This window comes from Monodelphis domestica, chromosome 4 (genome assembly GCF_027887165.1).
Source record: "Monodelphis domestica isolate mMonDom1 chromosome 4, mMonDom1.pri, whole genome shotgun sequence".
Lineage (NCBI taxonomy): Eukaryota > Metazoa > Chordata > Mammalia > Didelphimorphia > Didelphidae > Monodelphis > Monodelphis domestica.
This window is the reverse complement of record NC_077230.1, coordinates 444,442,577-444,469,928: the sequence shown is the minus strand read 5'-3', so window position 1 is coordinate 444,469,928 and position 27,352 is coordinate 444,442,577. Positions and strand designations below refer to the sequence as shown.

Below are 27,352 nucleotides of genomic sequence, written 5' to 3'. Positions count from 1 at the left end.
CCGAGGGCCCAGTGAGAACACAGCACAGACCTGCCTTCAGCCAGGAGGACACTTACTCCTCTGGGGCCCTCTGACGGGAGCCCACGGCTGCTGCTGGGCGCGAGGGAAACCTGCTTCTGTAGTCTAAAGGCCTGAACAGAAAGGATCTGGCCTGGAACTCCCCGCGAGGAGACTCTTGGGGTTCTGGGGCCCCTCAGCCACAACTTCTCTCCCATGTTGGGGGGGCTCCTGGGTCCCAACCTGGCCTCAGGCACCGCTTACCCTGGGTAAGTCACTGGCCCTTTCTGCCCTTGTGCCTTGAGCACAGTATCGCTGCTAAGATGGTTACGATGCTCAGCATGTATGTATGTACATGTGTGTATGCGTGTGCATGTAACCACATGTGCACACCCAAGCAGTACCAGGTCATTTGTTGCCCCAAAGGAAGGCTGGCCCTAGCAGATATAACAAGAATAATAATGACCACAGTAGTAAATACCTGGGAGGTCCTTGTTTTTATGACCCTCATTTTACAAATGAGGAAACTGAGGCAGGCAGAGGCAAGGAACGTGCCCAGGGTCCCGCAGAGCCTGGATGCTCCGCAACGCCTCCCAGGAGTGCCAGTTCCCTCCTGCCCCTGTGCCTGGAGAGGACGTCGGGCCCTCGGCAGCATCTGGACTCTGCTCCTCTTCTCCCAGCTGCATTCCCTGCTGGGCTCCCTGTCCTTCCTCCCCTAGAGGAGCCTGGGGGGGAGGGGGAGGGGAGGAATGGAAAGGGGAAGGGGGGGGGGCGATGCCCGGGTCCAGGAAGGCCTCCGAGGGGTCCCATCGTGCTCTGGTCCAGGGACCAGCAGGGAGACCAAAGTCTGAATCGGGTTATACAGCCGCCAAGGAAGGGCCTCGGGGTCCGGGCCGCCCCGCACTGAGGCCCCGAGACTTCCTGGGCGATGCTGGCTCAGGCTTCTCGGGGACCCAGCTGGACATTTGCCCCTTTAGTCCTGTGCCCGCCGCCCCGGGCTCTGCGCCGGGCCGGGCGGGAGCGTGGACGGACGTTGCTGCTCTCCCTCTTCTCCGGGTTCCTTTGGCCGGATCTCTGCCCGGCCTCTCCCTCCCCGCCCGGGGCCCTGGCGCGGGTGGCCTCGGCGGCTCTGTCCTGACTCCGCCTCACGTGTCCGGAGGCTCCCGGGGCCCTCACTGCGTCCAGACTCGTCCGTCCGAGCGGCAGCCTTCTCTTCCCCCCAGACCCTCCGCTCCGGCCAAGGCTCCACGCCCGCCCTGGGGCAGACCCTCGGCCCTCCCGCCCCGCCATAGGCGCAGCCCCGCCCCGCCGTCTCCGAGGCCGAGCCCCTCTCGGGTCCTGCCCGGGCCCCCCCCCCCCGGGGGCAGGGGCTGCTCTCGCCCGGCCTGGGACTCCTCGCCCCCCCCCCCCCCCCCCCCCCCCCCCCCCCGGTGCTTAACCCGTGCTTGCTGACTGAAGGAAGGAGGAGGCGTGTCCGGAGGAGCCCCCCCCCCCCCGGGCCGAGGCTCTCCCCCAGGCCGCCCTCTATGACCAAGGAGGCGCCGCCTTGTTGGGGCCGAGTGGACGGCGCCTCTGGGCCAGGGAGGCCGCGGGGGGCGGGCGCCGGGCTCAGACTCTCCCTGGTGCTGTGGCCGGTCATGGGCTGAGCAGCCTCTCCAGGGATCAGTTTCCTTGTCCGTGAAATGGGGATCATGAATTCTTGTCTACCGGATGGGCAGGTTTGGCCCCAGGACCCTGGATTAGACGTGGGAACCGAACGGAGGGCCAGAGGGAGGGGGAGGGGCTGGGAGCCTGGGGGGGGGGGCTGGGTCAGTGCTGGGCTTTCGGCTTTTCCGGAATCGCAGAGGTTCGGGAATGTGGCGGGCTCTCTCTCTGGGGGGACTTCTCTGTCCCATGACTCTTCCCAGCCTCTCCTGCCGGCGCTCTGTGACCACCCCCACCTGTCCCTCCATCTCCCATCTCTGCGCCTTTGCACCAGCTGTGCTCTGTGCCTGGCTTGTCCTCCCTCCTCCTCTCTGCCTCCCCAAGTTCCCTTCCGGCCAGCAGCCTCAGGTGTCACTGTCAGTGGGTTCCCTTGTTTTCTCATTTTTCTCCAGGTGAGAAGCTGGGGTTCAGGCAGCAGGAGGCCAGGCCCCGGGCCTCAGGGCCTCCTCCCAGACTCCAGGGTGCCGTGCAGTGAGGAAGCATTCATCCCCAATCCAGGCGACCCTCCTGGAAGGCTGGCTCCTGGGCCTTCCCTGAGGCCCGGCTCTGAGGTCTCCACACTCTCCCTTTCGCGGCGCAGGCCTTGCCCTTTCCACAGGGGCCTGGGAGGTGCAGGTGAGCAAGAACCACTGTGCAGTGCTGACTCGAAGACCGAAGGTTCCTGCTTCCCAAAGGAACAAAAGCAGCAGGGCCACCGCACAGCATGGAGAAAAGTGGCCGTGGGGGCGGAGTCCAGGGGTGGCCCCAGGCCCAGTGCAGTGGCTCCAGAAGGTTGGGGTCACCAGGGGCCTGGAAGGCCGCCTCCCTCCACACTGGACAGGATCCTGCTGGGCCCCAGAATCCAGGAAGGCCCACTAAACTCCGCGCTTCCTTTTCATGCTAGAAAGTATTAAAGTCCCGTCTAAGTGTGGGGCTGGGGGTAAAATTCGATGATCTGTATCTTTCCAGATTGGGAAATGAGACCCGAATCCCAGACTGCACTCCAAAGCTGGATGGTCCCTGGAGCTGGCATTGCCTGAAAGGCGCAGGAGGAGCACGCAGGGAGGAACAGCCTTCTGGGGAGGCAAAGAATCCCCCAAGACGGGAGAGGCCTGAGGAAGGCCTGGTCAGAAGTCTCCCTAATGACCACTCCCCCCCAGACTTTATTTCCACAAAGGGCACCCTTTTCTTCTGCCACAAATGGGACTTTTGTCTCTGGCACAAACTTCCTGAGTTGTAAATTACTTTTAAAAAGGTTTTTTCCCCCCAAATGGATAAACAGAAGAGTTGAACTAATCCACAGTGACAACAATCCCATAATGATGTGCCTGTCGTCAGTATTTCTGTCCGTTGTTAACAAAATCTAGAAAGAAATAACATGTAAAACTCCTCCTTTCAAAATAATTACACAGTTCCCTAAATAGCTAGGTGTTAGATTGCCTACATATGTAACATTTACATGAAAACAACCACAAAACTCTTTAAAGATATCAAGGAAGACTTCGGAAAGCACTGAGATTTTTCAGGGTTCATGGTTGGGTCGTGTCAGTATAACAAAAAGGACAATACCGTCTCAATTATATTACAGATTTGGTATTGTAACAAGCAATTTACCAAGAGGATACTTTAAAGACACAGATAGCAACAACAACAACAAATGAAGAGCAGTCTAGAATCTCAAAGGAAAAGCTACCTGGTGCTTTTTTCCCCCCTTTTAAACATTATTTTATTTGGTCATTTTCAAACATTATTCCTTGGAAACAAAGATCATTTTCTTTTCCTCCCCCCTTCCCACCACCCCTCCCGTAGCCGACAAACGATTCCACTGGGTATCACATGTGTCCTTGATTCGAACCCACCTGGTGCTTTTTTAATGGACCCGTGAGCTATAGTTTTAGGAGAGGCCCCCCAGCATGCTTTGAGTCAGTCTCTCAGGGCATCTTCTCTGCCATTTCAAATTACAAGGTAACTTAGTGGAAAGTTCCACATTACAATATTTTCCTATTCAGATTTTTTTCTTTTTCCTTAACCTAGGTGGGAGGGTTGCTCAGAGGAAGATAAGGAAATAACTTAAATTTCCAATTTTATTAGTATTTCTTCAAGTTAGTTACGAATGAATAAATGAATGAATAAATAAATGGGAGGGAAAAAATGCTTTAAGTCTTACAGTATGCCAAGTACTCTGCTAAGTTCTGAGAATACAAGAACAAGAGCAAAGATGGACCTTCGCCCTCCAGAAGCTTACAGTCGAAAGGGGAAGAGGACCTACTCAGGAAAGGGTGACCAGAAAGGACATTTTGGCCTATTGATAATATTTTAAATCAACACAACTAATCGTCACACTGTGATCTCATTGATACAACAACTTCCACTGACTGTTCTCGGGCACCAAAAATCACCTTAAGACAAGGGAGGCACCATTAGACAGCAGTTCTTTTAGGAAAAGAGCCATATCTGAATGGACTACAAAGGTGATATTGATGAGCTCTGTTAAGATTAAAATTAGTTTCTCTGCTAAAAGTATATTTTTGGAGCTTTATTAAAGATTAAGAAATAAAGAAAATACAAACATAGAAAGCACGTGTCTAGGCCCAGAGAGCCCATTCACAACCACTCACATCTTGCCTGCTAGGTAGAGAGCTCTGTGTGCTAAGAAATGGAAGTAGGGAGAGAGAGACCCGAAGTAAGCGGAGAGTCAGCTTAAATACAATTTGTGACCTCGAACTCAGGTGAGATTCAGGGAGATTAGAGGGCACTCTGGGAACTAGCAAGGACTTCTGGAGATTGAAGTGTGGGGTTCAAATCTCCATTTTTACAGCTCTGACCTCAGGAAAAGGGGAAAAAGAAAGACTCGAGGATCAAAATAGCTGGGATGTAGAAACCAAAATGCCTGATGGGATGAATAGAGAGGAAGCTTCTACCCTGCTTTCCCCAGGCCTCTGGAGTATTGTATTCCATTCTGGTCACCAAGGCTAGAGAAGGGCATCGGCAAGTTGGAGAATATTGAGAGAAGGCAGCCTAGTCAATATAGCAAAGGGGCTCGAGTCCATGCCATACCGCAATTGGTGGAAGGAACCAGGAACGTTTAAGCCTGGAGAAAAGAAGAGGGCAGGCTTGCTGTTTTCAAGTGTCTGGAGGGCTGTCCCATAGAACAAAGGTTAGATTTCTTCTGTGTGGTTCTTAATGGCAGAAGCAGGAGAAATGGAAAGTCGAAAAGCCTGGTCCAATGTCAGGAAATAGTTCTTAATGAGAGCTGTCCAAAAAGGAAATGGGTCTCCTTGAGAGGTGGCAGAGTCCTCAGTCTTTAGGAAGAAGATGGACTACCACTTGTGGAGAGTTTTATAATGGGGAATTCTTCCTGGAAAAGTTGGGCCACAGGCTGCTGAGGTCTTGCAACATGGCTGTCACTCAGTTGCCTTCCTTACTGATCATGCTTCATACTAACACATGGATTTAATTAGATCTTAATAATAATAGCTAATGTTTGTGTATACTTTGTACATTTGCAAAGCACTTAACAAATAGGATCTCATTTGATCCTCGAGATAACCTCAGGAGGGAAGTGCTATTATTATTCCCATTTTACAGATGGGGAAACTGAGGCCTAGAGAGGTTAAGTGAGGCTAAGACCACAGTTACAAAACTGGTCTGTGTTGGGCTCCTTTGACCCCTGAGTCCTAACTCCAAATCCAGTATTTTTCCACATGCAAAGATGGTTTCTCCCTCACTGGGCAGGGCAAATCTGTTAAACAAAGGCTCAGAATGACTCAATCTTCCCCAGGAACCACCAGATAGGACTGGGAAGAATATAAAATAATTTACAAGTCTGCTGTCCTGGGAGTCAGGGACCCTAAAGTTAAAGGAGTGTAGTAGTAATGGATTCTTGTTCTTAAGACCAGTTCTTAGAGGGAGGCAACCAGGCATCCATCTTTTTTACCTTCTCCTGTTCTGTGCAGATGCCCATGGGCTTGGAGATTGCCTGTGCCCACCATTCAGGGCTTTGAAATCCATCCTTCCCTTTTTCCTGAGGTTACAGAGCTGATCATCCTTATCACTCCCAAGGACACCTAACAGTGGCCAGGGTCCATTCTGGGAATCAGAGGCTAAGGACAGAAGTAGGATTCAAAAGAGTCTTTTGAGGGGGCAGCTGGGTGGCTCAGTGGATTGAGAACCAGGCCTAGAGACGGGAGGTCCTAGGTTCAAATCTGGCCTCAGCCACTTCCTAGCTGTGTGACCCTGGGCAAGTCACTTAACCCCCATTGCCTAGCCCTTACCACTCTTCTGCCTTGGAGCCAATACACAGTATTGACTCCAAGATGGAAGGTAAGGGTTTAAATTAAAAAAAAAAAAAGAGTCTTTTGGGACGTGGAAACTAAGTTGAGTCAGTGAGGGGATGGTAAGAGTTGGATCTAGGCTGCTACCAACCTTTAGGGTCAAATTTGACATATAGGATGATCTCTGGCAACAAAAATAGTCTGTCCTCAGCCTAGCTGCATTAAATTTGCTTGTGCAAAAGCTTTTTAATATTATATAAATGAAATGATCTATCATATATGTATAAACACACACATATGTATATATATACATATATATACATGTATATAACATCTATCCTTTGTTTGGTTAAGAATTCTCTCCTTGCTATGGTTGAGATATACCTTTGGGTACTTTTCTCTGCTATTTTTAAATGATATAACTGTTTATAATTAATTTTAGTATCCATTTGGAACCTATTGTTGTATATGGTGTAGTATGATGGTCTTTCTGTTGTTATCGCCAAATTGCCTCTGAGTTTTTTCAGCAGGCTTTTTTAAAATCACATATGGAATTCCCGAGGTGTCTGTGTTCTCAACTATCAAACACCAAATTATTGAAGAATGTCTGACTTCATCTTATTCATTTTGTTACTGTGATAGACTTTTCTTTAATTGGTTTAGTAATGGCTATTCTGTAGTGGACTTTCAGGTCAAGAAGTTCTAGACCTCCTTCATTCCTATTTCCCCCTCTGTTATTTCCTTAGAAAGGCAGGAAGGGAAACTGTTATAAGGGGGGAAAATTGTGTATCAGATATCTTGGAACAACAGTTAGCTACACTCTATCTGTAAGATTAAAAGTCAATCCTTAGCAGATGATGGTGAAACAATATGGATAAACAGTTTTTGCTTCTTGCAGATTTAGAGGTAGAAAGGCTGTTTTGGATCATCTGTTTTTAGTCATTAGGAGACTGAGACTTGTCTAAGGTCCTAAATCAAGTAACTCCTGTGTCCACAGTTGGAACTCCTAGACTGCCCCTGCCCACGCCAGCCTCCTGGACTCATTGGCCCTACACATGCATTCCACATATATTCTCCAGAGAGTTGATGAGAAGGGTCAGGGAATGAGCATAGAAGAGTAGTTAGGACAGGAGTGTGCTGAGTAATAATCAGTTGTTCAGAAGAGAAAAAAGTGTGGCAAGATCCTTAAGTTTAACATTTTAAACATTTTCCCATCATTAAAAAAAAAAAAGAACAGCTCTGACTTAGAGCATTTCATTTCTTGATTTTCAAAGTATAAATTTAAATGCAAGCATTGAAAAGTTAACCATCTGATCAGTGGACTAGATTAAGTAATCAATACATGAAAGTTCATATCTGTAGCAACTTGATGTTCAATAAACCCTACACCCAAGTTTTTTGGGAAAGAACTCACTATTTAACAAAATCTCTTGGGAAAACTGGAAAGCAGTCTGGCAGAGATTAGGCATAGACCAACATCTCACACTCTACACCAAGATAAAGTCTAGAAATAAAGGGTGACACCATAAACATATTAGAAGAACATGGAAAAATTTGCCTGTCAGATTTATGGATAAGAGAAGAATTTATAACCAACAAGACTCAGAGAACATTGTGAAAAATGAAATAGATAATTTTGATTACACTAAATTAAGTTTTTGCACAAATAAAATCAATGCAACCAAGATTTCTATCTTGGTTGGCAAAAATTGGGGAGGGCATTTAGAGCAAGCATCTCAGATAAAAGCTTCTCAAATACATAAACTTGGTCAATTTTATAAGAATACAAAACATTTCCCAATCGAGAAACAATCAAAGATATGAACAGGGAGTTCTCAGAGGAAAAGATTAAAATGATCCAGTCATTTGAAAAGGTGCTCCAAATCACTATTAGAGAAATGCAAATTAAAACAACTTGTGAGATACCCCCTGAAACCTATCAAACAAATGAAATGACCAAAAAAGAAATGATCAATGTTGGAGGGGAATGTGGAAAATTGGGACACTAATACCCTGTTGGTGGAACTGTGAACTGATCTAACCATTCTGGAGAGCAGTATGGAACCAGGCTCAAAAGGCCACAGAACTGCATGTTCTTTGACCCAGAAATACTACTACTAGGTCTATATATCCCAAAGAGATCAGAGATAAGGGAAAAGAACCTCCCTGCACCAAAATATTTTTAGCAGCTCTTTTTGTAGTGGCAAAGAATCGGAAACGAAGGGGTTGTCCATCCCTTGGGGAATGGGGAAACGAGTGGTGGTATATGGTTGTAATGGAATCCTATTGAACCATAAGGAATGATGATGAGGATGAGTTCAAAAAAACTTGGAAAGACTTCTATGAACTGATGCAAAGTGAAGTGAGCAGAACCAGAAGAACAGTGTATACGGTAACAGAAATATTACACAATGACCAACTGTGAAGGCCTAAACCATCATCGGCAAAGCAAGACTCCAAGGTAACCCGAAGGGGCTATCCACAGCCAAAGAAGGAACCTGGAGTCTGAGCACAGAGCAAGGCAGGCAACGTTCCACTGTATTTCCTTCGTGAGATTTCTCTTGTGTCTTCTATCATGACTTGAGCAATATGGGAATATGTAGCCCATGAAAGTATGGGCATGACTTCTATCAGACTAGTCACCACCTCAGGGATGGGGGGGGGGAGAAAATCTGAATTTTAAAATGTCAAAACAATTGTCAAGAATTGTTCCTATGTGGAACTGAAAAAGTAAAAAAAAATAAAATAAATATTTTTTAAATTTAACCACGCCTCCCCAAGCTAATAGGAGTTCTGTGCTTGGCTCTGGATCTTTGTTCGGAAGTTTGCTCATTGCAAAATCAGGAGGGGATCCTGAAGGGAATGACCAGGAAGTCAGCGACACTTTTTTCCCTTTTACTATTCATTCTTTTTAGCCTTTAAAAGACGTTGAGTTGCAAATCCCAACCATCACCCCCACCTATGAGCGGACCGCAGTCATCAGGCGTGTGAAATCTTAGCCAAGGCATTTCTCTGGTAGCCACGGCACGCCCTCGGAGTGGGACCAGTAAGCCCCGGAACCTGTGTGGCGGCCCTGGGAAGGCTTGACTGGAGAGAGGAGCCGAGGCCAAATGCCTATGAAGTGTAGATGAAAAATTCACATCCAAAATACTCTGCTCTATTCTATTTCATAAGATTGATTAAATGATAACTTGAAGCAAAAAGGGAAGATAAGAGGCCGGCAGGACAGAGAGCTCACCCAGCCACGCTGGTGGGAACCAGAGAGCGAGGAGTCGCGTCTAACGGAAACGAAGGGAAAAGGATTCTGGGGGCAAGAAAGGAATTCTGGGAGACGGAATCCAAGCGTTCAAGCCCGCTGCCAGGGCCCAGGGCCAGAGAAGCCCAGGTCTGGGTTCTTTTTTCCTGCCCAGAAGGTTTCCTGGGCGCGTTCCAGGCCCTCAGAGCGGGCAGCGACCGGCTGTCTGGGGCCAGTTCCTGGGCGCCCTCCGAGCTCCCGGCACGCTGCAGTCTGCTCAGTAACCCGGGCCGCCCCGACAGCATGGGGGCCTGAGGCAGCACAGAAGCCTTCTATGTCATCACAATAGTGGCTGAAGGGCCGGCAGGGAGGGAGGGTCTGAGCAGGGGGCTTTGAGCCTGGCCACAGGAGGAAAGGACAGACCTACCACCGGCCTCAGCCCATCTTCTGCTCCCTGTCCGAGGCGCCCTGAGGTTCAGGAACATGCCTGGGTCCTTGGCAGCCCTGCTCTGTCTTGGTGAGTTCTCGGGGAGCCCCGGATCCGCAGGCCAGTGGCTGGGGGGGGGGCAGTCGGGCCGCCTCGGTAAAGGAGGGGGCTGGCCTGGACGCTCCGCCGGGGCCCTCCCGAAGGGCCTTCTCCAGACCGCTGGGACGCCCCCCGGAGGGGAGGGGAAGGGAGGGCCGGCTTTGGCTGGGGGAATAAAGCGCTCTTCCCCCCCGGGGCCTCTCTGACAGGACTGTGTTTGAGCCAGAGCGTCAAGGCCTATAAAGGTGAGTCCTTGCCCGGCCGCCCGGCTCCGTCCTCCCATCCTCATCCCTAGGAGCGAGCCCGGGCATAGTCGGGGGGACCCCGGCCTGGTGCCCTGGGGGGTGGGAGGGGGCGCCCGCAGCCCCCCTCGCTGAGGAAGGCCCCCGGATGAAGGGCGGCTCTATGGGCTTCGTTTCCAGAACGACTTCCCAAACCGTCCCTGTGGGCCGTGCCGGGCCCTGTGATCCCCTGGGGGAAGCCCACCATCATCCGTTGTCAGGGCACCGAGGATGCCCACAAGTACGTGCTGGAGAAGGATGGAGGCATGGAGCTAAGAGACATGCTGGAGGTGGCCGGGCCCTGGAAGGAGGCCGAGTTCTTCATCTCAAACACCAGAGCGGAGTCGGGAGGCCAGTACCGGTGTCAGTACAGCAGCAAAAATGTCTGGTCAGAGTTCAGCGACCCCCTGGAGCTGACGGTCACAGGTGAGGGCTCCTCTCGGGGCCCTCCTTCCCTCCGCCAGCGCGGGCAGCCTCGGCCAAAGCAGGCTGGGAGGGATGCCGCTCCTGGACCCGGGAGGACGCCGAGGCCCAGGGGGGAGCCTTCGGCCTCCGCGTCGTCCCGCCCCGGCCTGACCCCTGGAGACGGCCCGGTGGGAGGAATGATGGGGCTCTCAAGGAAAGGGTGGGGTGGGGGTGTCCCTGCGACAGCTCCCCTCTGCTCAGGGATCTCCTTCCCTCCCTCCCAGGACTGTACCCCAAACCTTCTTTCTCAGTCATACCGGTTTCCATCCTGGACCCAGGAGAGGATGTGACCTTCCATTGTGAGTCTCAGATGGCATCTGACAAATTCATTTTCTATAAGACAACGGGGGCCAACGCGCCCCACATGCTGTCCTCCTCTGATCACGGGGCCGACTTCCCCATCCTCTCTGTGACCCCCTCCCACGGCGGCACCTACCAATGCTACACTTTTGACGACGACTATCCTTATCTCTGGTCCATCCCCAGTGACATTATCTTGCTCAAGGTTTCAGGTAAGGAGACGGGTTTGGGGGGCTGAACCCCAGTTCTTCAGAATTGCCGGGTGTCCACGTATCCCCCTGGCCCCGAGCACGGCCCGCCGCCCAGGGTCCTTCCCAGACACCAACAGGGCTCCCCGGGCTCATGGACGGGCAGGGTGCGCAGGAGGCCCGCTCTCGCCGGCGGCGGGCACGACAGGAAGCCATTGCCTGGCCTGACCTTGCCGGGCTTCACTTCGGCCCGTCCCCAGACCCCATCAGGGCCGCCTGAACTAAGTTTCTGGGGCTGTGTGACCCCGGGAGGGGGAGGGAAGGTAGGCCAGCTCCGGCCCTTCCCCGTCTCCTCTTCTCGTGGTAGACTCCCAGAGGCGAGGAAGTTCTGACGTCGACTCCGACTACGGTAAGTGAGCACATTCTGGCAGCTCCCTTGGGGGAGATCGGGGGCAGAGCCCGGCTCCGTCTCGGTGCCAGCTTCTCCTCCTCTGTCCCCTTCTCCGCTCCTCCCAGATTCTGTGCCTCAGCAACTGACCTTCACCAGCCTCCGGCTAGTCATAGTTGGGGTAACACTGGCCATCCTGGGGATCCTGCTGAACGAAGCGTGGCATAGCCGAGCGGCAGCCTACAATCCCAAAGAGAAGCCCAAGCAGCCCGAAAGACAGTCAGAACTGTGGATGGATGGGCCTATAGAAGATTCCCCAAAGAGACCCTGAGGCCACAAATGGAGCAGACCAATAAAGAATCTGGGAAATATCTCTGCTCTGATCCCGGGGAATGGGGGTGGGGGACGTCTCGCCAAAGGGCACTCCATTGAGGTGTGGGGGCCCTCCTCAAGCCCACCGGCCTCCCCAGCAGGCTCTTCCTGGCCTGGATTCCCTGCAGCTTCTTAGTATCCCAGGCCCCAAGGACCTGCCTAACTCATCCAGGTCAGTCTCGTGGGCTGAGGCCCAGCACTCGTGTGGCAAGCATCCCCATCAGCAAGCCTCGCATCCTACCCTCTGCTCCTCCTCCTCTGGCCTGATTATCTTCTTAGTGGGACAAGAAGCCATCCTGAGGGAGGGCTTGAGGAGGCGTCCGTCCCCCAAAGTCCTCTCTCCAGGGCCGAACTCCCAGGCCAATGAGGAACCCAAAAAGGCCGGGGGGTGATGACTAGAAAAATTAAGCAAGAGTTTAATCATCCTAGTCCAGGCCTCCGCCTCTCCTATTTTTCAGGCTCTCCTCCCTCCAATTCAGCTTCCATTGCCCTGCCAGCTGGTGATTGTCCTTTGTCCTAGAAGGGGACCAAGATGACCTCGCTGATGATGTCCTTTGTCTTGAGTGTTAGTTGGGTTTCAGAGGTACACAAAGCCGCGGGCCTCTCTCTCTTCCAAAGTAAGCAAAGTCCAACGGTAAGACAAAGGACACCTGGCACTGGCCCAGGAGGCAGTCCCTGGCCTTGGCATCTTCTGACTGAGCTCTAAGAATTCCACAGGACCCGCTTCAGCAGCTTCCATGCTTGTTGGGACAATCTGTCCTCCTCCGCCCATTTTGCAAAGGGAAATCTTCAAGTGCCCAGGGTAGACGGCCCCCTTCACTCCACAAAGGGTTCGAGGGATCACCTGAAAGCATGGCTCCTTCTTGGGGCTCTCCCTGGCTCTAAGAACTTCCGTCTCCCTATCATCATTGGGATCAGAGCCAAACTCCTCATTTAGCACCTAGTAGGCATTTAATGACTTTCGAATACAACGGTGAATGAATGTTCAACTTGGACTCATTCACCGTGCTCAGAGGCCTTTAAGATTTACAAAAGGCTGTCCTAACAATAAGCCCAAACTACATCATTGAAATGTCATCAGCCCCATTTTATAGGCAAGGAAGTAGAGGCTCGGAGGAGGGAAGTGGCAGGCCCAAAGTCTCAGCACAAGTAAATATCAAGGTTCAGATCTGGCCGTCTTAATCAATGAACTAACAAGCATTTATTGAACCCTAGTATGTGCCAGGCACCAGAGATCAGAAATGGAAAGGGAACATTTCCTACCCTCAAAGAGCATATATTCCATGAAAATTGTTGGGAGACATTTGGACACGTGGGTTTCAGGGATGCTGTCCAGGCTCGCCCAGAAGGCCAGCAGGGAGCGTTTGGCCTTCTACTTGGGTATCCAGAAACCTCGCCAGGGGAGCAAAAAGTCCATCTGCTCCCAGAGAGCTCACAATAATGAGCACACCCACATGTTTCCCAATAGGTGCCAAGGGGATCAGAAACCCATAATGATGCACCCAGAGGCCTTCTAATAAACGTTACCAGAGACGCCCCAATCCCACAGTCTCCAGATCACCTGGAGACCAGTGGTCAATGATGGCCCAAGATGGGAAAACTCCTGGTTGGAGAGTCTAGCGGGAGACAGGAACAATAATTCATGCTAATGGACGTGTGCATGTGTGAATTAACTGACCTGTACTGGAAAACTATTTGGGATTTTGAGAGAACAAACTGTTCCTGCCCTTTGATCCCAATGAACATTCTGTTGGGCATGTAGCTCTTGGGGAAGGAGCACAGGTAGGAGGGACATAGTCAGTTTGTTATCTGATTCTCCTTTGGCCTAGAAACATACTCTGGATATTTATTCAAGTCAGGCACTTTTTTAAAAGCCCAGGGGATAACAGTACGACCCTCCCCTTCCTGTCCTTCCCTCTCAACCACCCATTCCAACTTCCAGAACAGCCAGTCATCCTTACCAACTGCTACCCACAAGAACAAGCAGGCAAGGTGACCTTGGCCGATACAGGAGAGTTCTGTGTCGGGGCTGGCAGCTACTGAAGAACCCTGGGCAGTGTCTAATGGTTCCATTTAAGAAACCAATAGGATTGGGACAGAGCCAAGATGGCAGAGAAGGTACACAGACCCACCTGATCTCTGCCAAATTATCCCCCCCAAAAAACTATGATATAACTCCTCAACATGAATTCTGGAGCAGCATAACTCACAAAAGACAGAGTAAAATAAAATTTCAGCCCAAAACAACTTGGCAGGCAAGCAGGAAAGATCTAGTGCACGGGGGTTTAAATGGAGAGTAAAAGAGCACCCCAAGGCAGGTCCCACCACTGCAACAGGTCTTGGGTGAAGCTGAATTCACATTAAAAGTTTCCTGAGCTCTCAGACAGATGGTAAAAGGGTCAGCAACCGATAAGGAGATTACTGGGGTCCTTTTGCTATCTCTGGGAGCAAGACTTGCCACATTGCCCACAGACAGATCCAGGTCAGAATACTGGATCAGGTCTTAGGGTGAGAAGGAGCATTAGCGCACACCAGCATTTGAAGCCATAGGGAAACAGGGGATACTGGTCATAGTTCCATGGAATAAAAGGGTATTTGGGGTTACTCATAGACCAGGGCACAGGTCAGGAAAGGATTAAGCACATCTCTCCTTACAGCATGGAAGAACTGAAAGCAGATACATACTCATATTTGGCTCTAAAGGTAACTACATAAAGAACCTAAACCTTAGAACAGGGTTCCCTTCACCGTAGGTATAGAGCCCAACATTAACAGTTTTTTTAAATTAAAAGAAAAAGGCAGGAAGATGAGCAAACAACAACAGCAAAAAACAGCATAGAAAATTATTTGGGTGACAGGGAAGACCAAACACAAACTCAGAAGAAGACAACAAACTTAATACTATTACTGCACCCAAAGCCTCCAAGAAAAAATATGAGTTACTCTCAAGCCCAAATAGAATTACTAGAGGAGCTTGAAAAGAATTTAAAAATTCAAATAAGAGAAGTAGGGAAAAGAAATAAGAATAATTCAGGGAAGTCAGGAAAAGAGAGCCAATGCCTTGGTAAAGGAAGCATGAAAAAATATTGAAGAAGTTGATACCTTAAAAGACAGAATAGGCCAGTTGGTAAATGAGGAACAAAAATCCAAAGAAGAACTTAAAAAGCAGAATTTGTCAACTGGAAGAAGATTTTAAAAATGCACAGAAGAGAAGAACTTCTTAAAAGGCAGAATTGTCCCATGGAAAAAGAAGTGTGAAAATTCACTGAGGAAAAGAACTCTTTACAAAGCAGAATTGGCCAAATGGAAAAGGAGAAACAAAAGTCCACACAAGAAAATAATGTCTTAAAAATTAGCAAATGGAGGATAAGTGGCTCCATGAGACATCAGGAAACAATCAAAGTCAAAATAATAAAAAAAAAATCGAAGAAAGTATGAAATACCTCACAGGAAAAATAACTGACCTGGAAAATAAATCCCAGAGACATAATCTAAGAATTATTGGGCTACCTAAAAGCCATGATTTTTAAAAATGGGGGGGGGGATTTAGACATCATTTTTCAAAAAATTATCAGAAAAACTGTCATTATTTTCTAGAACCAGAAGGCAAAATAGAAATTGAAAGAATCTACTGATCACCTCCTGAAAGAAATCCTAAAGGAATAACTCCCAGGAATATTATAGTCAAATTCCAGAACTCCCAGGTCAAGGAGAAAATATTGCAAGCAGTCAAAGAGAAACAACCCAAATATCATGGATAACACAAGATTTTGCAGCTTTTACATTAGATTGGAGGACTTGGGATATACTATTCCAGAGGGCAAAGGAGTTAGGACTTCAACCAAGAATCACTAACCCAGCAAAACTAAGCATAATCCTTTAGGAGAAAAAAAATAGATATTCAATAAAATAGAGAACTTTTAAACATTTGTGGTGAAAAGACCAGAACTGAATAGAAAATTTGACTCTTGAATACAATAATCAAGAGAAGCATAAGAAGGTAAACAAGAAAGAAAAACCAAAAGACATTCAATAAGGTTAATCTGTTTACATATTTACATGAGAAGATGATTCTTGCAACTTCTAAGAACTTTATCATTATTAGGGTGGTTGAAAAGGAGTACACATAAGGAGTGAGTAGGTAACTGTAGTATACCAGGCATCTTCGGATCTTGGAAGTATGATTGATGTATTGATATTGTATCCTGTATATTCATTTACCAGACACATGGTATGGAAAGGGACAGTCCAAAGGACTAGCACAGGACGGGCAAATTCCTGGGCTGCCCTGGCTCAGAGTACATTCATTTGCAAAGCGTAGATTGGATTAATCTCCACCTCTTTGATCCTGTCATTGTCAGTTCAACCAATGTTAAGACCTATGCCATGTTACCTATGCATTGATCTCCTCCCAAACCACATTCCTAAAACCTCCAATAAATACTGGAGAACAAGCGCGAATCTATCTCTTATTTCCTGTATCATCAAAGTGCTCTGTCCTATCTCTCCCTACTGATTTCTCTTTCCTCGCAACACTGTCACCCCCATGCTTCCTATTAATGCTCGGACTCTCTTGTCCATAGGAGGCATTAAGGAGTTGTGACTCCCCATGTGTTTTCTTATTGCTCATGTTTCCCTTTAATTATTATCCAAGGGAAACATTAAGGAGTTCGCGTCACTCCCCATGTGTTTTAACTTGCTATCTCTGAGTATTTATTATTCACCCATTTCCTTAGTCTCCTCTCTCCTTCTCAGGTTATTACCCACAGGTAAAACTGTATAGGAACCGCAGGTCGGTTCACTATAGTAACTCACTGGATTTAGAGCCAGGTCTAAAAGTAAGAGGTCTTGGGTTAAAATCTGCCCTCAGATACTTCCTGTGTGACCCTGGGCAAATCACTTAATCCTATTGCCTAACCCTTACTATTCGTTTTCCTTGGAATCAGTATTGATTCTGTGAAGATTGGATTTGGTTCTCTCCAGATTGTAACAATGAAGGTACTTAGCTCTTCCTTGATTGTGAAGATCAAATTGTAATCCTCTGTCTATTTTTAGATTTTAATACCCAAAGGGTAAGGCACAGTACTTAAAGTTAAGTATGGAGATCTACCCATTTTGGATTTTAACCACAAAAAGGTGTGAACACCTATTTTGTACACTGAGTGGGAGGTCTGTGTGAAAGTGTGAAAAGACTGGGCAGTCCTGGAGTAGAACATCGACTGTGATTGGTAGACGTAAAAATTTAGAGGAAGTGACACAAGATAAAAAGGTCTATAAAAGTGGAAACAGATGCACGAGGGAGAGACACTCAGACTTGGAGTGAAAGAGAGATTTTGAGTGAAGAGAGACACACTCGAAGTGGATGCATCAACTGCTGGAGTTGATGGCTCATATAGAATCTTGCTGATTGAATTGACACGTGGTGAGTGTAAAGGTTGACTTCCTTCCTTGCCCTTTCTGGAGGTGTGAGCCTCTGGGAAAGGCCCATTGTCTTGAGACTCCTTTCCCCTGGCTGGGGCCTTAGAATTTCTACCTGGCTCAGAGGAAACCAGAGCTCTCTCTCTCTCTCTCTCACCTTTTATTTCTTCCTTAATATCTTCCCTCTATTGTAAAAATAAACTACCATAAATTCCATTTTACTTTAGTAATTCATTTTTAGGATTTAGAAATTAAATTCCTGGCGACCAATTAAATATTCAGTTCAACCATAAAAATTAACAATCTGGCGACCATGAAAGAACCGCCCACTCTTTCACACAAGATAGAAGGAAATGGTTTAAATTTTTAGGAGTACACATAGAGGGCAAAAGTGTGAGTTGAATATAATGGGTCAAAATAAAAAATAAAATTAGGGTATGAGAAAGAGGAATGCATTGGGAAGAGGAGAAAGGCAAAAATAGAATGGGATTAAATTATCTTACATAAGAGGCATGAAAGAACTTTTACAGTCAAGGGGAAGATGAAGGAGGTGGAGAGGTGAGCCCTTGGACCTTACTCTTTCAATGAGAGAAAAACATACACCATCAATTGGGTACAAAAACCTGTTACCCCACAGGAAAGTAGGAGGCTTAGGGGATAAGAGAAGGGCCGGGGGTCGATATAAGAGAAAGTGATAATAGAAAAGAAAGGTGGTGGTCAGAAAATAAATAGGGGGAAATAGGATGGAGAGTGATACACAGCAATCATAATGGTACAAAAAATTTTTATAAGTCTCTCTAAGAAAGGCCTCATTTCTCAAATAGACAGAGAAATGAGTTGGATATATAGGAATGCAAGTCATTCTCCAAGTGATAAATAATTGAGGGATAGGAACAGGCAGCTCTCAAAGTAATTAAGGCTCTTTATAGTCATGTGAAAATGCTCTAAATCACTATTAATTAGAGAAATTCAAATGGAAACAACTCTGAGGTACCACCCCACATCGATCAGATTGGCTATTATGACAAAAAGAAAAATGACAAAGCTTGGAGGAGATGTGGGAAAATTGAGATATTAATGCATTCATTATTGGGAGAGTTGTGAATTGATTCAATTATACTGGAGAACAATTTGGACCTATGCCCAAAGAGCAATAAAACAAACAGTACATATCCTTTGACCTAGCAATAATGCCATTCCTAGGGTGGTTACCCAAAGAGATAAAAAACAAAAAAGGAGAAGGATCTGTATGTACAAAAAATATTTAAAGCAACACTGTTTGTGAGAGCAAAGGATCGGAAAGCGAGGGGATGCCCATCAATCGGGGAAGAGCTGAGTAAGTTGTGGAATATGACTGTAATAGAATACTATTGTGTTGTAATCAATGTTGAGCAGGAGGAGCTCAAAAAACCTGGAAAGGTGAGTGAAATAGGTGAATAGGGGAGTGGAAGGTGACTGGAGTGGAAGGTGACTGGAGTGGAAGGTGACTGAAAGCAGAGTGAAATAGGCAGAATCAGAATATTGCACCTAGTGATAGGAATACTGCAGAATGGACAACTGTGATTAATTTAGACATTATCAGCAATACAATGATCCAAAACCCCCCCCCAAATGCCAGCTGCTTCCAGAAAAAGAACTGATAGTGTCTGAATCCAGATCAAAGCAAACTTTTTTCACTTTCTTTCTTAACTTTTTTTTTGTTCAAGTTCCCTTCCACAAAATGATAACTTTTAGGGAAATGTTTTACATGAATGCACGTATAAAATGCACATGAGATTGCTTACCCTCTCAGTGAAAGGGGGTGGGAATAGGGAGGGAAGGAGGGAGAGAATTCCAGACTATATTCTTTTAAAAAAGAATATATATTTATATATATATATATATAATGTATATATATATATACACATATATAATTTATATATATATAAATTTATATATATATAAATATAAATATATATAATTTCTATATATATACATATATATATATAGAAATTATATATAATTGGGAATGGTGATTAAATAAACTTAAAAAAAGATGGGATTTTATCAATGTAAAGCAATAACATTGAAGAAGTAGGACGGACTTTCTGCTTACCCTGTGTACCCAAAAGACCATGGGACCTTTCCATTTGGCTTGGTGCTGAAACCTGTTTGTCTCCCCCATTAGAATGTGAGCTCCTTGAGAGTAGGGACTGTCTCATTTTTCTGTAGCATATAATAAGGGCTTATTAAATGCTTTTCCTTTTGTTTCATTTATTCAGAGTAAAAATGCTAGACAGCACAGACCCCTGGACCTTCTTTTGGAGACCCAAGTCCAATACTGATGGGACTCCTTTAGTCTGGTAACATTTGCTTGACTAATATTTGTGTGGCACTCATCCTATGGTACCATCCTTAAGGTAGATAGTGATCCAGAGGAAAATCAGAGTTTGGGGGCAGGAAGTGGTTCCTAGGGGTTCTCTAGTTTAGAATAGTGAGTAATTGGAAGAAAGATGGGAAGATGTCCAAGCTCTGCCAGGTGTCATCCTACCAGATTTCACGACCTTAGGCTCATGACCAGTGTCAAGACACAACTCTGCTTCTGCTTTTGAGAGTCCTTGGGGGAAAGCACTGGGACCAGTCCACACACAGATAAGTTGGTACACAGTACATTCCAAAAAATACAAAGTACTTTCAGGGGACCACAAGCAGTTGGGAACACCAGGAGAGGTTTCAAATGTAGGAGGAAGCACTTGAGGATTCCAAGAGGGAGAGGTGTAGAGGGAAAGCATTTCCAGGCATTGAGGATAAGTCAGTGCAAAGACCCAGAGGTAGGAGATAACAGGATGCTAGATTAATTTTTTCACTTAAAAATGACTATATTTTTCTTTTGTAGATTACACGCTAATAAAATTTTAATAATAATTTTCTGACATTTTTCCATCTATGTTGTCCATCTTCTTCCCCTCCCTCTCCCCAAGATGGCAGATAAGATGATATAGGTTATGCATGTGCTATCAATGCAATACAGATTTCCATGTTCACTATGTTGTAAAAGAAGACATATATTACTTAAATAAGAAAAAGGAACATGAGTGAAGAACAGCATACTTCAATGTGCATTTGGACTCCATAAGTTCTTTCTGTGGCAGTAGTTTTTTTCATCATGAATTTCTAGGAGTTGTCCTGGATTCTTGCATTGTTGATAATAATTAAGTCATTCACATTTGATCATCCTACATTATTGCTGTTACTGCATCTTCACTTTGCATCACTCCATGTAAGTCTTTTCTGTTTTTTTTTTAATGATCATCCTGTTCATCATTTCCTATGGCACAATAGTATTCCATTATAATAATATATATTACAGCATGTTCAGTCATTCCCCAATGGATGGACATCTGCTCAATTTCCAGTCCTTTGCTTCCACAAAAAGAGCTGCTATAAATATCTTTGTACAAGCAGATCCTTTCCCCCTGTCTTTGATCTCTTTGGGATACACACCCAGTAGTGGTATTTCTGGATAGAAGGGTACACACAGTTTTATAGCCCTTTGGACATGGTTCAGAATTGCCCTCCAGAATGGGTGGATCAGTTTACAACTCCACCAACACTGTATTAGTGTATTAGAGGAGCTTCTAGCTTATCCCCATTAAAAATCATCCTTGCTGATGGTTTAAGGTAGATGCTGTCCATCACTTTAAGTCATGTATTTATTTTCATGTTCTCTAGTATTTTTAGTAGGAATGCATGTTGTGTTTTGTCAAAAGCTTTTTCTGCATCTATTGAGATCATCATATGGTTTCTATTGTTTTTGCTATTGATATGGTTATTTCTGCTATTAATGATTAAATTATTTAAAGAGGCTATTGGGGGAAGAATATTTATTTCTTGATTAGGCTCGCATCATAATCCATAGATTGATAGGTCATGGCCCTCTGAATGGCCGAAGACCCTGAAGACCGTCTAGCAGATCTAGAAATAGAGTTTTAGGAGCTCATTATTCAGCCTCCCCACCCACTCCTTCCATTTCAGATATCCCAATATATCTCTGATTGGTAGCTAGCTAATTAGGTGATGGTTCATCAGACTACAGCACCTACTCATCCCCATTCCCATGTGAGGTGGGGAGGGAGTATAGGCAGGAAAAGAATCCTTGTCTCACTTGTCTATTAACCAAATTATCAAAATCAATTATATTTATTACATTCATCATTAAAAGTTAAGTGATTTAATTAAATATATTAACCAAATTATCAAAAGGAAAGACATTCATTGGACTTCCTAAGGACAAAGAAGGTACAAAAAGCAGGAGACTAGATGGTGCCTGGGATCCAAATACCTGGCATATCACTACCCTCTGCTATATAGGAATTGATTGGGACTTCTCTAATACAGGGCCCTGATGTAGGAATTAATACAGTATCTGAAAAACAAATTATCACAACCCCCCTTTGCTTTTTGGGGAGACCGGGCCTCAGTTTCCCCAATTAATTATCCTAAATATGATGACTACACATCACATGGAAGGCCTAACTATGATACCTGGGTGTTTCTTAACATGATGTTAAAAAACTGAGTGATCAATGCATCGACAGTTAGCTATCTGGGGGCACTCCCCTCCTGGCACAAATAAATAAAATAACAACACATGGGAGAGATTAAAGAAATGGGTGGCCCAACTCACACTGTCCAGTCCATTCTGTCCAAGGACTCAAAGTTTTATGATGCGGATGTCCAATTTGTGGAGTCATCTTTCTAATGCTGTCTGGAGTCGTGCTGGTCCTCAGAGCAACTTCTCTGGCAGATGTTTTTTCCAGGTCACTGATAGCATCTTTCCCTAAAATTGCTTGAAAAATAGATCTTGGCACAGTCACTAAAATTTGGCATTGCCAACAGTTAGGTCAGATGGTGAGAGCTAACTCAAACCTTGGCATTCTAATTGTATTATCCAACTGTGAACCCGCACGGGAGAATTTGCATTTCCTATACCGTTTGCTATTCTTTACATCTGTCTAAGCTAGGTACTTGCTTTGGAAAACTGCCAATAACAAATTAGAAGGAAATTTTAAAGAGTCTAGGAGGATTTAAACTTTAGATCTAGCTTTTCTAGTCAAAAATGTGATATCACCGCTTTGGAAACACTTAGGTTCGACATATATAATCATCGAATCTTTTCTACTGTCTTCAAGCACTTGTTCTTTGATGATTATCTCACTTCTATGATTTATTCTCTTTATTCACTTTTAATTACTACCTTTCTCCTATTATTTGTTATTATTATTATTATTAGTTATTTACTTTAATCTTCTCAAGTTTAAATCTTCTCAATCCCCCTTCAGGAGGATGAGATTCTGCTAAGGATTACACCCTATACAAAAGCCATGAGGTAACAACACTCTTTGCAAACATATGGCTTCCATGCCTGAACTTGATGGCTTAATAAATGAATTTACCAAAATATGTTTCATCCTTTTATTATGCCAAGAGACTTGGGATGGGATTCGTTAATAATGAGGCAAATTATTCTACATTGGATCAAATAGATTATTTGTAGTGTAGCAAGGCTGACTGACAGCCTTCAAACCAAGATTCTACAGAGCTGGTTGGATCAGGATTCTTTTTTTTTTTTTTAAATTTATTTAGTCAATTTAGAACATTATTCCTTGGTTACAAGAATCATATTCTTTACCTCCCTCCCCTCCCCCCACCCCTTCTTGTAGCCAAAGTGCAATTCCATTGGACTTTACATGTGTCCTTGATCAGAACCTATTTCCATGTTGTTGATGTTTGCACCAGGATGATCATCTAGACTCTCCATACCCAATCATATCCCCATTGACCCTTGTGATCAAGCAATTGTTTTTCTTCAGTGTTTTTCCTCCCATAGTTTTCCCTCTGAATGTGGATAGTGTTCTTTCTCTTAGATCCCTCTGAATTGTTCAGGATCACTTCATTGACACTAATGGAGAAGTCCATTACCTTCAATTGTGCCACAATGTATCAGTCTCTGTGTACAATGTTCTCCTGGTTCTGCTCCTTTGACTCTGCATCAATTCCTGAAAGTCATTCAAGTTCACATGGAATCCCTCCAGTTCATTATTCCTTTGAGCACAATAGTATTCCATCGCTGAGTCAGGATTCTAAGACAGTTGAGCAACTAGCAACTATCTCTCTCTCAAGCTGGGTGGCAGATAGAGAAACTGTGTGTCAAAGTGTCTCCCTGAAGAAACCAACTGTGGAGCTGCCAAGGACTTGGATTATCTTTTCAAAGGTTGAGTGAGTGTTCCCCTACACACTGGTGGACTGTATGAATGTGTGTGAACCTCCTCCCTTCCTGGACCTTGTGAGCACCCTACATCTTGATTCTTCAGTTTGACCCACCAAGGACTCTGGAGTTGTAAGAATCTGACCCTGTGGATATGACTAACTCTCCTATCCTTATTATTTTGTTTAGTCAGGTTAAGATTTATTTAGAAAGTCTAAGAATAGTAGTAAGTAATCTCCTGTTCCCCTTTCCTGCCTTTATCCCTTTACATAATAAACTTGCTTTATATAATTGGTTAGTGTGATCACTTCTGTTAACCTTCCCTTCCCTACAACGTCCTTCTTTCAATAGTCAACTAGAATCAGTTTTTAACCATGCTCGGGTCAAAGTAGTGCTCTTACCCTTGTGTGACCTGATTGCAACATAGAGTATATCCCATACATATGCGTCAGTCTTACAAGCAATAACATGTCTTTAAGTAGAATTAGATGTTGCTTAAAAATAATAAAAGATAGAGCATGAAACATTTTCCTTTTAGATAAGTTCTGGCACACAATTCTTTTAACCCCAAACAGAAAACTGTTTCTGATGCAACCTCAGTTAATAGTAGTTTAGATGTTTCCAGGTCATTGCTTAATGGTCTACTCCTTCCAATACCACTTTGAGTTTTTGAAGGGCTTTAAATAATTAATGACAGAGGAAAAGTCCAAATATTTATCTATTTAATTGTATTAGGAGAATTACTATTTCAGGTTGAAATGGTTTGATCTTGTAAACTAAAAGCCTAGATATCTTTCAGCTTTAGACTAATAGATAGGAATTTAACATAGTGCTCATATATTTTACTGATCAGTTGAGCTGATTAAGCAGAATTTACAAAGGGAGGAACAAGCCGGGACATAAAAACAGCAGCAAACTTGGTCCTTTAGACCTGTTGGAATTCAGGTATGAATCATAAAGACTCAACTTGAAGCCACAGGGAATCCTTGACAGGCTTAGATTCACTTAAATGCCTTATTTTTCAAGATGGGGAAACCAAGTCAAGAGAATCCTACCTTTGTCTTCATAAGGTCGTTCCCTCAGTGTTCCCAGAGGCAGACCTTCGATTGTAGGAGCATGTGGCATTTTCCTTAATAGTGGTCTTACGCAGAGTTACATACTGATACTTAAAATTGAAATTTAGAAAAGGAGCAGGTTGAAGTCCTCCCCCCAAAACTTTTCCTCAAAAGCAAAATCTTCATCATTTACAGCCTACGGTTAAATGGTTGCTTTCTCTCCATGTCTTAACAGGGTTTACTACTGCTTTGTCATAAACTTTCACAGCGAATCGTAGTTTCAAAAATGCAACTCCACTAAATTCCAGTTATTAACAAATACAATTGCATGATTTTCCAAATGATCTTAAATGTCATACAAGATTTATTTGTTTGTTTGGCATATAAGCTTTACTTCATAAAGTTTATTACTTTAACAGAGAGAAAAATATACTTCCTACAATATAATTTCACAGCTTCTTAACACTAATCTAAGGACTGATAAGGACTGATAACATAAGTTAAACAAAAAAAATCATTTACTATGACTTTTTTTCAACAGTAAGTCATCAAACATCATTAATATTTACTTAATTAAAAATAAAACACATCCAATCAAAATATGGCCAGTAAAACAATTAGTAGTTTTAGAACCTAGAGCAACATTATATGAAAGCACATATTTAAACATAAAACCTAATGGTGTCTAGTTTTACTAAAGGTTCATAGATTAAGATTTTTTAAAAGCCATTTTAGGGAAAGTTAATGCCAATGACCTGGACCAGGAAAGTAGATCTTCAGGAGAAAATGCTCTGAGAACTATCATGATTCCAGATGGACTAAAAAGATGGCAGCAATCAAAGCTGGCTCCAGAAATCAGCCCCAACATCATAAGACTCTGAGTCAGCCTTTGAATATAATGAACTTAACCGATGGGGTTGGACCATCCATTCCCTGCAGTCCTCCCCATGCATAGATATTTTAATTTGATTGTAAAACCTTTGTACCAAAAAAAGGGGAATGCCCTCTAATGGCTTCTTGTCAATGGCAGGAAATATTTATTAATGATGAAAGCGGGCCAAAAAGAGATGGAGGATGGAGCAGCTCCCCCCATCCCCATCTAAGAGTCTTCATGAAGAGGCTTCTCTCTGATTGGAACACTCCAAACTCACTGGACATTAGCAGGTCTTCCAGATACCAGGAGTTCCAAGACCTTTAGAATGCCTGCACAGTGCCCATGTCTACTTTTCTCTGCCACCCCATCTAAGGAGCATGTTTACAGATAAACAAAAGGAAGTGGGGAGAAGAGTAGCTTTAATCTTAAGATAAAGCTTTTTTTCCTCTTTAAAATCCAAAGGCTGTCTTAGGGAAAGGGGGATTTAGGCTAATGTGAAATTCCCATAATCCCTCTTGTGATCCATTGGGAGACATATTAGTCTCCATTGGGATTCCATATATAAAATCTATATATTTCAGAATTCTCTCACCAGGATACATAAGGTCCCAAAGCTATTATACATTTCATGGAGGGTCTAACTATATTTGGATGTTTCTTAACATATTAAAAATGATTGATAAGTGCAAAGATTCTAGGACTCTGGGAGCCACTGGGGCCCTCAGATACTGTCTGCTGTTGGGCAGAGGACCAGCTCTTGTGTTAGAGTCAAAGCCAAAGGGTTCCAGAGTGAGGCCACCATCTTCCCTGTAGCAATGACACTGGCTGGATGGCTACTGGTACCACCTCAGATTGTCCTGCTGGCTAGAGCCTGGGGACAAATTCAGGTGGTGGTGACCCTTCCAAGGCCTCACTGCATTCTGACCTGAGAGTATGGAGAAATGGAAGGAGCTTTGGTGGGTCCAGAGTTAAGAGGAGTGGGCAGGTGGGAAGCTCCAATGTCACCTTTTCCAGGTCAGGTATCTCTCAGAGTAAAACTGTCTCACTTGGGAAATTTGGCATGTGGAGAATTCTTGGAGCTAGAAGAAGGGGTATTTCAGGGGCCATTCCTCTATGATCCCCTTCTCACAAGTTTTATCTCCCACTCTTTACCCCTAGTATTGAGTATGTAAAACATAAAAATGTTAGTTTTAAAGTCCAAAGAGCTGTGAGTTCAAGTCCTACCTTTGATACTGACTGACTGAATGACTTTGGGTTACGTTGTTTAACCCCTATCTGCCTTGGTTTAATAATAACAGCCCTCTCCCAAGACAATTATAAGGCTTAAATGGGATATATGTAAAATGCTTTCTAAATCTTAAAGCCAGCAATGGTCTGATTGAAGGAGCCCCAGAGTCCACTCATTCTGGGACAGAAGCTCTTCTTGCCATTTTTTGTCAAGATGCAGCCAGGAGTCAGCCTACGAAAGGAGATGGAAGGACTTCAGGGACCCTGAGGCCAAACAGCTCATTTTGCAGGAATTGGTGAAAGGTTACACAGAACCCTAACAAGAACTTTTTACAGAGGGGGAAATTGGAGCCCTGAGAAGTAGATGCTTCCCTAACCCAGTACTTTTTCATTCATTCATTCATTCATTCATTCATTCATGTATGCATTCATGCATTCATTTTCTTCTTCTTAAGTTGTCAGGAAGTCCTTGGGTCTGAATGCTTCTTGTCTCCTGGCTCTGCCACCTAGGTCTTTGCCTCTGCTAGCCAGGCTAGATGCCAGGAGAAACTTCCTCCCAGCCAGAACCGACCAGGGGCGTCTGGAAGTGGGCTGCACTGTCTCCCCTCCAGGCCCAGTTCTTGGGCTGATTTCTTCTGAACCTCTGACTCTCATTCCCTGTAGCTGCAATTGGGGCTGAACTTGGGCCAAGTGGGGTACCGCTGGCCCTGTCCTTGCCTGAGCTCCCCAAGGACCTTAAGAGAAAGGTCCACCCTTCCTCCATGGCAGAAGGTGGGACAGAGAGTTCTCTGCCAAGGTCAGGGGGGCACATCTCATCTCTGG

General features: G+C 45.1%; 2 protein-coding genes across 6 annotated transcripts; both read left to right on the top strand.

Moving 5' to 3' along the window:
- Positions 1–1,496: 1,496 nt before the first annotated feature.
- LOC130454037 (translation initiation factor IF-2-like) lies at positions 1,497–3,003 on the top strand. 3 transcript variants are annotated; one of them, XM_056796832.1, is made up of 3 exons: positions 1,500–1,715; positions 2,300–2,316; positions 2,650–3,003. In XM_056796832.1, the coding sequence occupies exons 1-3, from the start codon at positions 1,680–1,682 to the stop codon at positions 2,918–2,920; spliced, it is 324 nt and encodes a 107-aa protein (XP_056652810.1). In that variant the 5' UTR covers positions 1,500–1,679; the 3' UTR covers positions 2,921–3,003. The 3 variants fall into 3 exon arrangements, with proteins under 3 accessions (XP_056652808.1, XP_056652810.1, XP_056652809.1); XM_056796831.1 differs by having other exon boundaries at positions 1,505–1,715; positions 2,094–2,316; XM_056796830.1 differs by lacking the exon at positions 2,650–3,003 and having other exon boundaries at positions 1,497–1,715; positions 2,094–2,628.
- A 6,286-nt stretch (positions 3,004–9,289) lies between these two features.
- Positions 9,290–11,708, top strand: LOC103096673 (leukocyte immunoglobulin-like receptor subfamily A member 5). Of its 3 annotated transcripts, none has more exons than XM_007492632.3 (6): positions 9,290–9,706; positions 9,925–9,960; positions 10,138–10,422; positions 10,713–10,973; positions 11,317–11,358; positions 11,466–11,708. In XM_007492632.3, exons 1-6 carry the CDS (start codon positions 9,673–9,675, stop codon positions 11,666–11,668), a joined length of 861 nt encoding a protein of 286 aa, XP_007492694.1. In that variant the 5' UTR covers positions 9,290–9,672; the 3' UTR covers positions 11,669–11,708. The 3 variants fall into 3 exon arrangements, with proteins under 3 accessions (XP_007492694.1, XP_007492695.1, XP_007492693.1); XM_007492631.3 differs by having other exon boundaries at positions 9,294–9,706; positions 10,686–10,973; XM_007492633.3 differs by lacking the exon at positions 9,925–9,960 and having other exon boundaries at positions 9,292–9,706; positions 10,686–10,973.
- The last annotated feature ends 15,644 nt before the right edge of the window (positions 11,709–27,352 follow it).